Source organism: Plectropomus leopardus, chromosome 15 (assembly GCF_026936395.1).
Source record: "Plectropomus leopardus strain MGB_pleo_1.0 chromosome 15, ASM2693639v1, whole genome shotgun sequence".
Classification (NCBI taxonomy): Eukaryota; Metazoa; Chordata; class Actinopteri; order Perciformes; family Serranidae; genus Plectropomus; species Plectropomus leopardus.
This window is the reverse complement of record NC_142190.1, coordinates 32,154,758-32,170,391: the sequence shown is the minus strand read 5'-3', so window position 1 is coordinate 32,170,391 and position 15,634 is coordinate 32,154,758. Positions and strand designations below refer to the sequence as shown.

Sequence of the window (15,634 nt, the reverse complement as noted above, 5' to 3'; positions counted from 1 at the left end):
TGTTTCATCCAGAGATAAAAGTGTGTCGCACTGTTATTTACATTGACATTAACTTGACAAAATCAGCATGGCAATGTAAATATTTACTTTATTTATAAAAGATTGCGTAATTTATTTCTTTATTCATTATTATTTTTCTTTATTTTATATGACTATTTTCTCCTATTTTGGTTATTTGTGTAATGACAACCAAATATATACATGTATTCACATGTCAAACACTTTTATTTTGAAAACATAAAGTTGCAAAAAAAAAAAAAAGATGGAGCGTCTGTGCTGTTGAATTGAAAAAAACAACAACAAACAAACTCTACAACATTTATTCATATAATTTACTGACTGATACAAAGTGCTGTTAAAACAACCAGCGTACTGCTGGATATCTCACTTCTGTTGGTTGTACAGAAACAGTCAACAACCTACAAACAGTTTCCTTCTGAGGAAATGATTGGCTCTCCTGCTGTTTGTGTTTGGGATGCATTCTGTAGTCTGTTTCCACATGAAGAGGCAGTAGGGGCTCTTGTCGGCCCTGCTTGTCTTAAGTTGCGTACATCAGTTATGTGGTCCCGGTGCCAGCTCTGACCCTGGCAGCTCTAGTGTGTTCTTAAGGCCTTGGCATACACCGGCTCCAGGAAATGAAAGGGGAGCAGCATGAAGAACAGCAGCAAAAAGACCACGCTTACCACCGCCAGCAGCACGTAGCGGCCGATGAACAAAGTGTCCACTATCTGTAGAGACAAAGAGGGAATGCATTCACCTTTTGGAGGTCTTAAAGCACATACTGGAGCTGTTTTTACAGAGTAAATAGTGTTCAATGTATGCAAATGCATGGTTGTTCAAAAATTCAGTATTTGCTCTATCAGCCACTAGATGTCAGGAGAGGGCCTTCACAAAATCTGTGCGGAGAGATTTAATGTGGCATTATGTGAGGACTTTCTGCATACACACACACACACACACACACACAGACACAGACACAGACACATACATACACACACACACACACACACACACACACACACACAAATTAAAAATCCAATACCTTGTTTAAATTAACCCTGTGAAACCTGAGCTTTCCAAAGCATGGGAAGAAGGCAATGAACAATTAAAGAAGAAATGATCTGAAGTGTATGAAGTTTAAAAAAAAGAAAAAAAAAACACAGAACAAAATGACCTGGGAATATGTGTACTCTAAAAAAATGCAATCATCATTAGAAATATACTTTCTCCCGAACTTTTTTCATTTTTTTTCCCTAGACATTTTTTCCTTAGCATTTCTTACCATGTTTTTGATTAAAAATTAAGCCGATGTGCTCTTGGTTCAATGGTTTTAACACTTCTGATGACAAAATAAGTTGATATTATGTTTTTTCTGTTTTCTTAGTTGACATCTTATCATAACTGATGGTCAGCAGCAGTTGAGTTGTACCAGTGCTGAGATATATCTGCCCACGGACTGACAACTTTGCTGCCAGTTGCATTTAAGCTGACTTCTTTTTTTGTGGTGGACTGGTGACTGCTGTCTGCTGTGGGCTCTGAGAGAGGAGGGCATATTTGGCTCCATGAATGCACAGTTAGATTTAATTTGAGATATTTCTGAGTGATAAATTGCCCAACTCTGCTGCATTCGGCAGGCCTGCATTGACTGTTTTGTTTTGTTGTGAAAGTGACGGAGACCTCAAAGCCGACACAAACAAACTGTGTATGGTACATTTTGGGTCCTGAGTGGTGAAAAGAGGGCAGAAAAATAAGTACATTCCCTCTTCAGTAAGCACTCTCACTGCAATTTCAATTTGAGATCATACAGCTACTTTTACTATTTGGCTAAAATTAACACTTACGATACAATGCTTTATGAGTAGTGATTAATTCCCTTCATGTACTTATTGGAGCCATTTCCAGTAAGCACTTATAATTTCACTTTTTTGTGGGGGTTGCTTGAATGCATCACCTGACCTGGCATCTCAGGCTGCTCTCATCAAAGACAGGTGTGCTGGATGAGTCAAGCAGAGAAGAAGCCAGAGAGGATCTAGTCTTCAGCTGCTGTGTGTTTGGTTAAATCTCAGTTTTTTAGTTTGATAAATTCATTCATGGCCACATTGATTTGAACTTTGTTTTTGTAAAGGCCTGTGTGGGAATGTTTTTTGAGTTTTTTGGATTTTGTTTGAATGTGACAATCTGACATATCAGTTGAATGTCACACAGCAACTCTCCTCACATCCTGCAAATCAATGGACACCTGAAGCACCCTGGATCATCAAAAGACAACAGTGAGTACAAACGAATACAGCAAGCTGGTCACATATATATATATTTTTGTTAAGAGATTAAAGAGTAAAGATTATTTTCTTGGGCTTTTTTATTGCCTTGAGACATGCAGCAAAGGGCAGAGGCCAGAATCTAACCCACTGCCCCTGCAGCGAGGACGTAGCCTCTGCACATGGGGCGCCACTTTATCCACTGAGCCACCAGGCACCCCAAGTTGGTCATATTTACCATGATGTATGTGCACAGCTTTTTCAAGGTTATTTAGGAGCTGCAATAGTACTGGAATCATTTCTGTTGTATTACTGGCCTTATTTAACCCTTTGAAACCAGATCAAATTGCTCTGATTTCATTCAAAAACACTGGGAGAAGGGAAGAAGCGAGTTAGCATGAATAAGCAAAAAAGTTTTAAGAAAATTACCTGAAAATATGCACAAAAAAGACCTGTAAAAATGCAGAATAATATTCAATATTTTTTTACTGTAGCATAATAAAAAAAAAATTATAAATATAGTTTCCAGGATATTTCTCACTATATTATGGATAATGTTCTGAAAATAATTCCCTCATTTTTAAAACTATTTTTCTAGGGGTACTTTTCACTTTTTTTTTTTGCAATTTGTGGGACATTTCTTGCCAAGTTGCTCATTGCCTTTTTTTAAACAAACAACAAAATGGCCTGCTGGAAAATATTTAATTATATTTTTTCAGTAAAATAATTGTAAATAAAAATATTATAATTATAATTAATAATATAATTATTTTTTTAAAAAATCACTAATTTTGGATGATTTTCTAATAATTATGCCTTAAAACTATTTTTAGGTTAATTTTCTTGTCTCATTTTAGTATTTTCTTGTTGGATGTTTCTTGCCAAGTTACACTACCATTTTCCTCCAGGTTTTATAAAGAAATAAGTCCAGTCTGCTCAAGTTGGAAAGGATCATATAGCTTGTGAAAGGCATCTGAACGCAGCCAAAGAATGCTGAACGCTGTCAAAGAGTTAACAGATCTGCCAGACAGAACTGATCCACATTCAATACTGTTTAGGAGGCCATATTTACACTGATGCATTTTCATTTTAAAACAGCATTTTGAAATTAAAACAATCTCTGTGCATGAGCATTTTAGCACTGTTTCAGAAATAATATTCATCATGCTAGCATATCTGAATGTGTTTGTATGCATACAAATTAAATGCCTGTAGTTGTATTTATTTTACTGCTGATTTTTAATGCGAACATGCCCTTGCATATTTCCTGCATTTTGGCCATTTTTTTTTTCTTAATTTTTTTTTCGGCAGTTTTAGAAGAAATCATGTTTTCACCAAGAATTTGAGATGCAGCATCTACGACTAGTGACTTTTCAACAGATTTGACAGTCAAACCTATGCCTATCTCCTGATTGTAACCGAGCCCGTACCGTACGTAGGCTCTGACATCCAGTCCAGTGGCGATAACTGATTCAATTACGCTTGGGCGGTATGTAATATTTCATCTTCGTACCTTCCTGAAATTTCACCTGGGTACATGTTATAACAGTAAAAGTGTGCGGTGCTACTTTCTTGCAGTTTTTCAGACTAATAAATACAAAATAGAAACCCACAAAATGTTGAGAAAAGTAATAACCCTCACATCTATTTTCCTTATTAAACAGAAAAATACACTATACACTTTGTGCATTCAACTTTCTCTTGATTGCTGAAGACTTATGAGATTGAATTGCCTCATCGACTTCATTCAAACTTGACAAAAACTAAATATAACTCACCTAAACTGTCTTGGTTATTTAGTAAGTAAGTCCACTGTTCCAACAATCACCAGCTCTGGTTTAGTAAAAAAAAAATCCTTAATTCACTAAGTTAGATGTAAAAAACATGCTGTTATTCACCACGGTCTCTCTCTGCCTGCTGGCCGCCGGCTGTTTACAATCCTGTATTTTTTCCCTCCACCACTTGGTGGCACTCTGTCTTTCAGCTCAGCTGTCTGTTCCACCAGTAGAGACTGGAGACTGAGCTCTGGTGGTGCGTGCTGTGCACTACATACAATGAGTTTAACAGAGAGAGGAATGCCTGTATTTTTTGCAGTATTGAAAACCACACATTTAAGATTTCTAAATACCCTGCTATACCATGATACTGCCCAAGTCTAACCGGAATAAGACGTGTATGTTCAGGGAATAACTTGTGCAGTAGGGTATTTAAAGACATAGCCGGTTTGTTGTTCCACTGTTTCCTCACAGCTTCTAATTCTGGGGTGCTGTTTATTTTTTGATACTGCTGTTGTTTTATCTAGATGGATGATAAGTGGGGACACAACTCAGGGAGCACTGCGTGTAATGCGTCAATTAGCAGATCTGAAGCAAACGAGGCGCAGAGACAATAGATCTCCGAGATGTCATAAGTGTTGCTTAAGTTAGACAAAGTTTGGAGTTCATAAAGTTGCCATCGATAGATTTAATCAACACTTTGCTGATAGCTCTGGGTCTGTGTTAATATTTAGATCATAAGCCAACCCTGAATACACAAATACAAACTGAGAAAATGCCCTTAAGCCAGATAATACCAGAAGAGTATCAGCCCTACTGCTGACTACAGAGAGATTTCACAGGGACTGTTGTGGAATGAGTGTGTATGTGTGTGTGCGCAAATCCACTGGTGTCTAGGAGAGGTGGGGATGATATATGCCGTCTCTTATGGATGCATTTAACACATCTCACTTTTTAATTTGCCAATTACACAGCAAGCAGGAACCCAAAGTGTGGGCCATGTTTTATTAATGTGCCATTGAGCGCACGGGTGGTAGCTGGCAGGCGGGTGGGGGGCAGGTGGGAGAGGAGGGTGCAGTATAAACCACCCCCTTCCCTAGTCTGGGACTAGCCTAATTGGCACTATGATATTTTACTTTTAGTTAACAGCGAGAGGTTAGACATTTCTTACACAGTCTGCACACATTCTTACACAGCGGAAAACACACGCTATCAACTACTCTCTCCTAGCAAGCAAGATTTCAGGTTTTGTGTGAGTTAACTAATAATTAGTCTACATCAGAAAATGATATGAACACAAAATGTCATTGACTGTCCTCAATACAGCAGTTTTACACCTTCACATGCATTTTATTTTTGTTTAATGTAAGTATTGTATATGTCATGTATGTTGTTTTATACTCATAATTTAAGTTTTTCATAATTTAAGGGATACTCAGTGTTCTTTGCTTAGGGGCCACTTAACAGAAATGACAGGGAGCCAGGGGCAAGTCGCAGCAGCCCCATACATGTTTCTAGGATTTCAAGACATTTAAAGGATTTTAGGACATTTCTAGGATTTTAGGATGTGTATATGATTTTTGGAGTTTTCTAGGATTTTAGAATGTGTCTAGGATTTTAAGGCATTTCTAGATTTTTGGGACATTTCTAAGATTTTAGGACATTAGGGGCTTAGCTAGGACCTCTGTTAGGAATGTGGGGAATCCTCTACCTTCCGCTTTTTTGATAAACAAGCTCAATTTTGATGTTGTTTTAAGTACTCTGGCACCTAATGTACACTAAATGTACAAAAAACATTCTCAGCATGTATATCTCTTCATTTTAACTGTGAATGAGAAAATTTTGGGGGGCCACTCGGCACCCTGTTGGAGGCCAGATCTGGTCCACAGTCTGTAAGTTGAGTATAACTGAACTACAGGAAGCCTCTAGCTCACAGACTGTATAAATAATGGACATAGCCACCATGAAGTCACCCATTGGTTTGTAGACTGCCGTTCAGAAGCCTTGAACTGGCATTTCCACACATGAGCCCCTTTCCCACCACACACAAAACTCACTAACACTTACTAACATCTGGCTTTTGTATGTTATATGGAAAGGTTACAACTGGCAGTTACACCCGCATCAAATGACTCTGCAGTAGTAACAGGTATTTATCAGCTCCAGCTTGGCAATCAGCAGGGATGGAAATAAAATGTCCTGGGTAAACGAGCTAATTTTAGCCTCTTAGTAGTGCGGTGCAGTGTATAACCACACACTGGAGCAGAAAGATGTCACCATCGTTTGGTCCTGTGTAAAAATGCAGGGGTGGTAGGTATAAAGAGGGGACTTCATTGTGGCCAGATAGCGCCATCTCTGTTTGAGAGTGGCCAATGACAAAGTGACAGTATATGACAACTTCAAAATGAAAACTAAGCCATTTTATTCTATTCTAAAAACTACCCTTTAAAATATGCAAAAGATGACTACATTCCTTTCATGAAAAAAATTGCAAATTACTTTGAGAAGCCTCTTTACGATTGTTACACACTATAAACATGTGAGCTCCTCAAATGAAATATTTTGTTACAGATCGTCACAATTCAAGAAATAAAAGGGGACCATAGATTATTGATAAAGGTTGCTGTACAAAGCAAACCAATGGGGTGGTGATGACTTTGGGACTTTTTTAAATACTGCGGTCAATGTCTAAAGTAGCCGTGTGTTGACTTTAAGCCTTAAACAGAAAACCAGGAAGTCCCATTTTGCTGTGTCTCTCTGTTGCTAGTCTAGTATCTGCTTTTGCACAAAGGCTATAAAATGTGAGCTAGCCGGGACGGGGCTCTGCTCCGCTATTTCTATGGGGTGGCAGCTTGCTTGGCAGATCTGGCCGGCTTATTGGCACGACCCGGAGGCAACATGGGGGAGTGTTTGTTCTGTGTTGCTGTTGGACTAAGATAAAGCAGAGCAGGCCTTTATGACAAGCACATACACAGACGTGCACACACAATGACACATGCCATTTACAGGCACACAGCGGATACTGGCTTATATTAGAGTCTTTGGGATAGGTTGTTTAGAATCACCTACCTCAAAACTACATAAAACCTGAATCCTTAGTCAGAGGATTCAGAGCTTTGTCTGTTGGCATTTGCCCCCCACCCCCACACACACACTCACACTCACACAAAAAAAACATGAATTACCTTTTGACATACATTAACTGTAATCATTAGGAACTAAGAGAACTTTTATTTCATTTACTATTTTTAATGTTAAATAATGCATCAAGTGAACTGAGCCATGTGTGCTTGAATATCATTTTTGGGAGCATAAAAGTGAGTATGAGATGACCAGTGAGTTAAAATAAGCTGTTTGTTTTCTGGGCACTGAATCCTCTTTTTCAGTTGTCCCAAACATTTGGTAGTAATGAAAGCCAAATGGCCTCACAATAGAACTGAAAACATCCCAGGCCTGCTGTTATTTCCAGCTCAAGTACATTATGTTGTCATTATGCATTAGCCACAATAACAGACAATAAGAAAGCAAGACTCAGTGTTTTTAATGCAATAAAAGGTCTGATATAATACTGATTTGGAATATTTCTTTCGAATGGATTCCACAGCTGATTATTTTTATTATGCCTCTTCATGTAGTGAAATGCCCATTCAGCATGTTGGCACCTTTCAAACCAAATCATCGACATTTCTTAAACTCTAGAGTGAAATAATTTCTCTGTCGTTTTTGGATTTTAATGTAGAACAGCATACTCATTCATACCAGGATGGACCACTGTTTTTGCTAGAATGTGAATCACAATTGTTCTCTCTCAGGATTAAGATCACGATTTTCTCACACAACTCTTATTTTTTCATTTATTGCACTCTTAGATGCTTAAGTGAAAAAAACATGTCTGAGATGCTTGCTGGGTAGACAGGGCTTTATATAGACAACGCTAACATAAGACAAGTGCTCTTGTAACAAAAAAAACCCTCAAGTCTCTTTTTGTCTCTTAGATACATCAAAATGATGAACTTATATACTGTTAATTATACAAAATAGAGTGTAAAGTTACAGCTTTTGAATAAATAATACACATACTGAAGCCTCATTCCCACTGCACAAAAAAAACTACTAACAACTGCTAACATCTGGCTTTTCAATGCAATGGGAAAGTGTACAACTGGCATTCGCACCTGCGTCAAATGACACTGCAGCAGACAAGGGTATCCTTGTCCTAGCTGGCTCTGATAGGCTCCAATGGAAACTAGGGATGTAACAATTCACTCAACCCACGATTCGATGCGATTCACAATACTGGGTTCACAATATGATTTTCTCAAGATTTTTTTTTTAAATACAAAATGAGATTACAGAAAAGTTATGACTGAAAAATATTCCATTAATTATTTCAAACAAAAAATATACAAAATACTTCATTTAATCTTCTTTTTATTATTTCTAAAGTAGGGTATACATGCAAGACACCAACTATGCAATAAATGCATTTCTGGACATTCACAATGTCCCCTGATGTTAAAGAAAACCCCCTTTCACTGGGACAGAGGTGGCTGCTGTGGAAAGGGGAAAGTTGGCCATTTCCCACTCATGGATGATAAATTGGGCACTCTCTTTGGCTCTTGTACTCATTTGGGCAAGCAGGGTTGCAAATGCACTTGGTTTGACCGTGTAGTTGTGGTTAAGGAGTAACGTGCGTAGGCGGGGCTGACCGGAGCTCCTTTCTATGATGCCAGCTTACATGCTGCATCATGTTAGTTGTACTATTTGTGTAGTTCAACACCCTCTTGCAATATTTACAGATTGTTTTTGTCTTTTCTGTTATCTGCTCGCCTTTATTTCTTTCTGACTTGAGGAAGCTCAAATGCTGCCACACTCTCGATTTGAAACTGGAGGGTGCGTCTTCTATTTCAATATCACCTGTCGCAAAGCCTTTGTTTTGTCTTATTTATGTTTGCGAGTTGTCTCTTGTGTCAGACATGACGTAGGATGTTGAACACAGTGTCATGACACATTGAGCAAAGTCAAAAACAGATTACGCCCAATGCTGTTCAAAGAAAGTATCGCAGTTCATTTTTCATTTCACCAATTTGAATCTCACATATTTTGACTGATCAATTTTTAACTGCCTTGCAATGCATCATTACATCTCTAATGGAAACAAAACACCCAAGTGAAGACATTCATTTCAGCTACATAACCACGAAATGCAATGATGCGGCGTCACTAATTACCATCCGTCACCACCGAGGCAGTGTTAAAACTATCGATCCAAATTAGTCTGCACCGAATTTGAAACGGAGACTCAGTAAGTAAGATATATAAGGAGAAGTAACCACCATTATGTTTTCTCAGGCCTCCATGCTGCTTTCTGTTGTTTACTAACCTGTTTTCCGGCCTGTCCATAAAGTCGAACGAACACACCAACGACCCCGACACACAGAAAGGCATACTCATGTGCTGCAGTGCCGTGTACACAGCTCTGCTCTACTGACAGTGGGAAAGCAGTCCATTCCCTATTTTTAGCCTGTTTACTCGTGTTTGGAAAACCTGCGTGTTTGCACCAATTTTGTTGGGAAAGGGATATGACCAGTATATGACACACTTGTCTTGAGTGGCTGTAAAACAGTGGATATTTCATTTTCTGTAGATTCTTCACAATAAAAGTCCAACATTTTGCTGTATAATAGCTTTTATTGTGTAGCAGCCTACACAAGAAATATTGATTTTTCATCGAAAGAGACTTAATACTATCCATCCAAAAACGAGCATGAATCTGTAAAATGATACAGATATCTGAAAGTACAAACAGCAACGTGGGAGAAAAACTTCACATCAAACCACATAGTTAAAAGCTACAGTGAACACACAGGAAGTTTAAAAACTCCGGGCTATTGCACAGACATGAGTAAAGCCACAACACATGCAGCCTGTCAGCTCTGACGTGACTAATTTGGGGTCGACATGTGTCTATCTGTGGTTTAAAGTGGATTATAATAATAAGTAACACTTGTTTGTAAGATTTTATTGCACTTACAGTAATATAACGAGAGGTTAACTAATGTCACCTGTGTTGGTCACATTTCTTTTTCCTCCAAGCAACAGGAAATCAGCTCTCACACTGAGCTAAAAATGAAACAAGTGCACATAAACTAGCTAAATAACGTAAATAAAACACTGAAACACTGGATTGTTCCGTAGCAAAGAAGTCAACATGTGAATGCTGCATGACATGAATACATAGGGAAATAGGAGTGAGTGAATTATTATTATTTAGAAATTAGATCACAGGGCCGCATGAATCGAAATTGTGATTTTTTTTCTCAATTAATCCTGCAGCCCTAATTCATACTTAAGCCAGGACATGAGATGTGAATTTAAGTTCACTTAGTTGACAAACTAATAGCTGATAGATGCGATTTAAACTAACATATAGTTGTGTGAGTGTCTGAGCCAGTGTGTGTAAGTAGGGGTCGACAGATTAGCGGCCTAGCCAGTTATCAGAGCCGATGTCTGTGTTATCTGCATCTGCGTTTTATTTGAATGATGAAATTAATTATTAAAAAAGTGTGCGTATCACACTCAAGCAACACCAGGGAAGCCAGTCTGCAATATATGCAAAAAAGTGTAGCATGGGAGGGTCTTTTACTTTGTAAAATTTCAGGGAGCTATTTTCATTTATTAATTTTTTTATTAAAACATGTCATCAAATTTTATTTTTAAACAAGTTGCTGGGAACTTGTTGTATATGATGTTGAAAGATTCAGTTTTGATTAAGCATTTGCTAAAGGCATTTCAACGAAGTGTTGTATTAGTTTGTTATATTCCAAATTCATATTTGTTCCAAATATCAGTTATCAGTCTCATTAAGTACCAATAACTGGTATCGGTATAGCCCCTGAAAAACCAATATCGGTCGACCCCGAGTGTAAAGATGTGTGAGATCACTGTGTAGAGCTCACCTCTATCTCTTTGAATGGGGGAGCTGTCTCTGGGCTGCGAGGGAAAAACACCAGCACTAAAGTGATGGTGAGAGCCAGTAAGAAAATGGGGATGACGCCCAACCTGGAGAGACACAACACACACACACACACACACACACACACACACACACACACACACACAAGTTAAACAAAGAGAATGATACAAAGTCTCCCACTGCTGATTTGTGGCTAGACTTGCAGTAAACACAAGGTTATCTGAGGATAATGTTATTCTAAAGTACCAATCAAAACAATGGTGTTCTTTATTATGTTTATAAAAAAAGTTGTTAACTTCCCAATTAAGTAAACTGCACCATGTTTCACCCCATTTAAACGCCACTGTAATTGCCCCTTATACCAGTTGTTGGTTCACAGTGTATTCGACATAGAGATGAACATTTACTGACTTAAACAGTATTAGGTTCCGTTGCACTTGTATTAATCAGCAGGGACTGGGAGGTGTGCGCCCTTAGCAGTCCACTAGTATAGAAGCATGTGGGTATAACAAATTGTTTCATAGAATTTAGGTGAGAAACTATTTTTTTTTTTTTTTTTTTTTATCTATTTGGGTAGACAACTAAACAAATAAAATTATGAGTTACGTATTTGTTAAGATATATTTTTAAAGCATCTCTTTCTCATATTTTATGTGAATTTTCTATTAATTTATCTGTCTATTGCTTTTCCTTTAATTTCAGTATCCCAGTACAGAAATGATATGTTTATTGTAAGCACCCAAAACCTAGGCAAATTCCAGTAACACATTTTTCTCCATTACAAATAGATTAATAACTGCTAAAATCAGCTAAAGGTGTCTTATGAATCCACATCCACTCTTCAATGTGACACCTAATTCGACTATATTTCAGCATTAAATTTCTTTATCTCTACATCTTTCCTCCCTTTAACCCTTTGAAACCTGGAGTGACATCTCTTTTCTTGTGCTTCTTTCACAGGTATTCCTATGTATGACCCCTGAGCAAATAGTTGCAGTTTCTTTCAAAAGCATGGGGAAAAGGCAATGAGCAACCTGGTAAGAAATCTTCCACAAATTGCAAGAAATTAGTAGATTAGAAAATCATTTTTAAAAAGAAAAAAACAATAGCTAGGGAAAAAGATAAAATAAAAGAAAAAAAACAAGGGAAAAACTATGTTATGTATATGAACACATCTAAAATTATGTTACAAGTTACAGTTTTTCCTCTGATTTTTAACTTTCTTTTACTTAAAAAAGAGTTGTTTTTTTAATTCATTCATTCATTCAATATTTGTTTAATAATGTTCTTTTATTTTATTTTTGGGGGGTTAATTCGTCTGTCATTCTCCTGCGTTCAATAGTTAGTTTTTTTCCTCTTTTTCTTTGCGTTTTATTGTTATAAAGGGTTACCTCATTGGTCAAACATATGCCGAATTTTCGAGACAACCTTACTTATGTCATAGTTTACGTTATCTATGTTCCAGATGATGTGTGCTTTGGCTAATAAGCAAACCAAAATTAAAGTGAAGGAAATTTTAACGGGATAAGGTTTACACTGATAAATTCCCCCCTATCTGGACTACCGTCCACCAATCTCTGCAAACACGTTCAGACCGGGTGCGTGTCGGGAGTGTTGAGGAGCTGCTGTCAGCACTCACTTCGCGGATCCAGAAGCTCTCAGCAGCATCATCCCGAACACAAGAGCTGCGATCCAAACCACCGCGAGGACGAACACGCCCGTCCCGACCTCCAGCACGGTACTGGCCATTTTCGTTAAACGACGCTTCAAGGTAGTTTAGTCGACAGACAGAAGAGTTATTCCGTGAAGTGGTTAAACTGTGAAATTAAAACCGACGTTCGGGACATTACTAACAACGCAATGCTATCGCTAAACAGGTTAACTAACGCTACTTTATATACTGTAGTTAGCTACAAGCTAACTAACTTCCTCCGTTGTGTGGCTAAGTTTATGCTAACTCTAGCTACCTCTATGCTACGACCGACAGATGCATGCTTAGTGAAAATTCAAACTTATGGTGATCCTAACGCATTTTCCTTGTATATATCAAATTTGTTGTACAATTATTGAATAATTACTCAAGTAGTAAGCAGCTCGAGAGAAATATCAGTGGTTCTCCACCGCGTCTTTTGCTTCCTGGTAACAGCAAGCTGGAGTTTGATTGGATACACGAACGCAAGCTGGGCCAATCATATGCGTCGTTACTGAAAATCCAGTCTCATAACAAAACACCAATGGTGCACATGGCAGAAGCTTGCATTAAGAGAGCCAAACTTTTTTCCTTTTCTATTTTATCAACATATTATGTAGCTTATTAGGTCGATCAGTTCATCATTCAAAAGCCACATCATCAACCTCATCATAACTACCAACAACTCAGTAACTAAAGTCAACAAACAGTGTAGGACCATCATGCACCCACTAGACCAGTTATACTCAATTTACGGCCCTTGGGCCCAATCTACACTGTTGTTTTATAGTGGTATACATAGGGTGCCAGAGTGCATAAAACAGCATCAAAATAGAGCTTGTTTATAAAAAAGTGGCAGTAGAGGATCCCCCGCAGCCCCCAACAGAGGTCCTAGTTGAGCCCCTAATGTCCTTGAAATCATAGAAGCATCCCAAACTCCTAGAAACACCCTAAAATCCTTGAAAAGTCATAAAAAAAAATATTAGAAATGTCCCCAAATACTAGAAATGGCCTAAAATTCCAGAAACATGCTAAATATGTTGAAATGTCCCAAAATCCTAGAAATGTCCCCAACTCCTGGAAATGTCCGAAAATCCGAGAAGCCTACTAAAATCCTCGAAATGTCCTAAAATCCTTGAGACATGCTTAAATCCAGAAATGTCTCAAATTCCAAGGAACATCCTAAAATCCTAGAAATGTCCTAAAATTTGAGATGCTTCCTAAAATCCAAGATACGTACTAAAATTTGAGAAACATCCGAAAATCCTAGAAATGCCCTAAAATCCTAGAAAGATACATGGGGAAGCTGCGACTGGCTTGGTATCCCTGCATGATGCTGTAACCTACACAGACATGTTGAGTCTGGATTGGTATGCAACTTTAGATGCTATTTTAAACAAGCGACAGTAATGACTGGGAGCATAAAGCACATTTGATCCAGGCACACTCACTACAGCTCCAGCTCCAGTTATCACCACAGGTGTTAACATAGTACCTGGCTTCACTGGTGGCTGGTCACTGCAGACAGCCTCTGCAGCTTCTACCTGGTTGCTTCAAACATATTATTCAAAACAATTTTCTGGTTGTTAATGGACAGAGAGTGTTATAATGGTTATTTCACTGCCTCCGTTTAAAAGTTATAGTATTTTAGGATGTTTTTCAGATTTTAGGACGTTTCGGATTTTTGGATGTTTCTTGGATTTTAATACATTTTTTTTAGGATTTTAAGGATGTTTCTAGAATTTTAGGACATTTCTAGGACAATATCATGTTTCTTGAATTTGACAATATTTGTCATTTTAGGATTTTAGGATGTCTCTAGGATTTTAGGACGTCTTTACGATTTAAGGACCTTTCTCAGATTTTTTGGACTTTGAATGTTTGGATTTGAGGACTAGGATTTCAGGGTGTTTCTGGGATTTCAGAACATTTCTAGGATTTTGGGACATAAGGGGCTTCGCCAGAACCTCTGTCGGGAGGTGTGGGGGATCCTCCACATGCACTTTTTGCTCTATTTTGATGTTGTTTGATGCACTCTGACACCTTATGTAAACTCAAAGTACAAAACAAAATCCCACTGTGAATCACTTTAGTCTGCAGTGTGTTTTCAGCAGGGGGGTGTCCACTATTCAATAGAGGGACATTTCTGCTCTCAACAGGAATCTCCCTCTCTTATTTGCAGCAGTAGTTCAGGTTCCCACCAGTCCACCTGTCTCTTTGAAGCATGTAATTATTAATGCAGACCGACAGGGGGCTGGCCAGATCCGCGATTCAAAGGCGGCTGTTTCAGCGCGTGCCTGTATGTGCGTGTGCGCGTGCGCTCCAGTCCCACTCCGAAGTGGTGCTCTGAGAGCTTACTAGAGGAAGACATGTTGCCTTTAAGTGACCCTCGTAAGATCCATGCATGCAGCGTTCGTTAATGATCTGGGATACTTATGAAGTCACTGAGAGAAGTGAACCTTAAAGCAAACAGTTACCCTCATTTACACCAGAACACCACAGTGTGTGTGGCGTGGAGTATTCTTACTATTTTTTGGTTTTAATTGACAAAAATAAAATAACAAAAACCCCATCTAAATGATAACAGCACATGTAAACAACAACAGAATGGAGGACTTAGTGGGAGACTAACAATGTGATAGATTTAGATTATTGGTTCAACAGTCAAAAGAAGGAGCACAATGTGTGTTTTTTTTACTATGGTTGTTATTATTTTCCCTCCTCCTTATTTATTATTCTAATGATATATCCAAGGTCCAAAGTTACTCGCAATGTGAGAGAGAACATAAGAGAAGTGGACCTGAAGGGACGAGGGGAAGGGATTATTGTGTTAGTTCATTTATGACTTAAATATCTTATCTTTGTGAAGTCTCATGGTTTTTAATTTCGAAAAAAATGAAGGATAAAAAATTTGAATGATAGAGCCTATATAGCC

At 38.1% G+C, this 15,634-nt stretch overlaps 2 protein-coding genes across 6 annotated transcripts in view; one reads left to right on the top strand and one right to left on the bottom strand.

The window, feature by feature from the left end:
- Positions 1–304: 304 nt before the first annotated feature.
- Positions 305–13,221, bottom strand: tmem218 (transmembrane protein 218). Of its 2 annotated transcripts, none has more exons than XM_088088374.1 (4): positions 13,088–13,221; positions 12,649–12,826; positions 10,993–11,095; positions 305–728 (listed from the first exon to the last, which is right to left on the bottom strand). In XM_088088374.1, the coding sequence occupies exons 2-4, from the start codon at positions 12,756–12,758 to the stop codon at positions 594–596; spliced, it is 348 nt and encodes a 115-aa protein (XP_087944500.1). In that variant the 5' UTR covers positions 12,759–12,826; positions 13,088–13,221; the 3' UTR covers positions 305–593. The 2 variants fall into 2 exon arrangements, with proteins under 2 accessions (XP_087944500.1, XP_087944501.1); XM_088088375.1 differs by having other exon boundaries at positions 12,649–12,773; positions 13,088–13,173.
- pknox2 (pbx/knotted 1 homeobox 2) overlaps positions 1,264–15,634 on the top strand; it is a 165,355-nt gene continuing 150,984 nt past the window's right edge. Inside the window, exons 1-2 of one of the 4 annotated variants that reach the window (XM_088088366.1) lie at positions 1,264–2,270; positions 11,970–12,046. The gene's annotated coding sequence lies outside the window, so the exon portion shown is untranslated. Of the gene's footprint in view, positions 2,271–11,969; positions 12,047–12,617; positions 12,748–15,634 lie in introns of those variants that run through there. The other 3 variants (XM_088088362.1, XM_088088365.1, XM_088088363.1) reach the window with 3 other exon arrangements.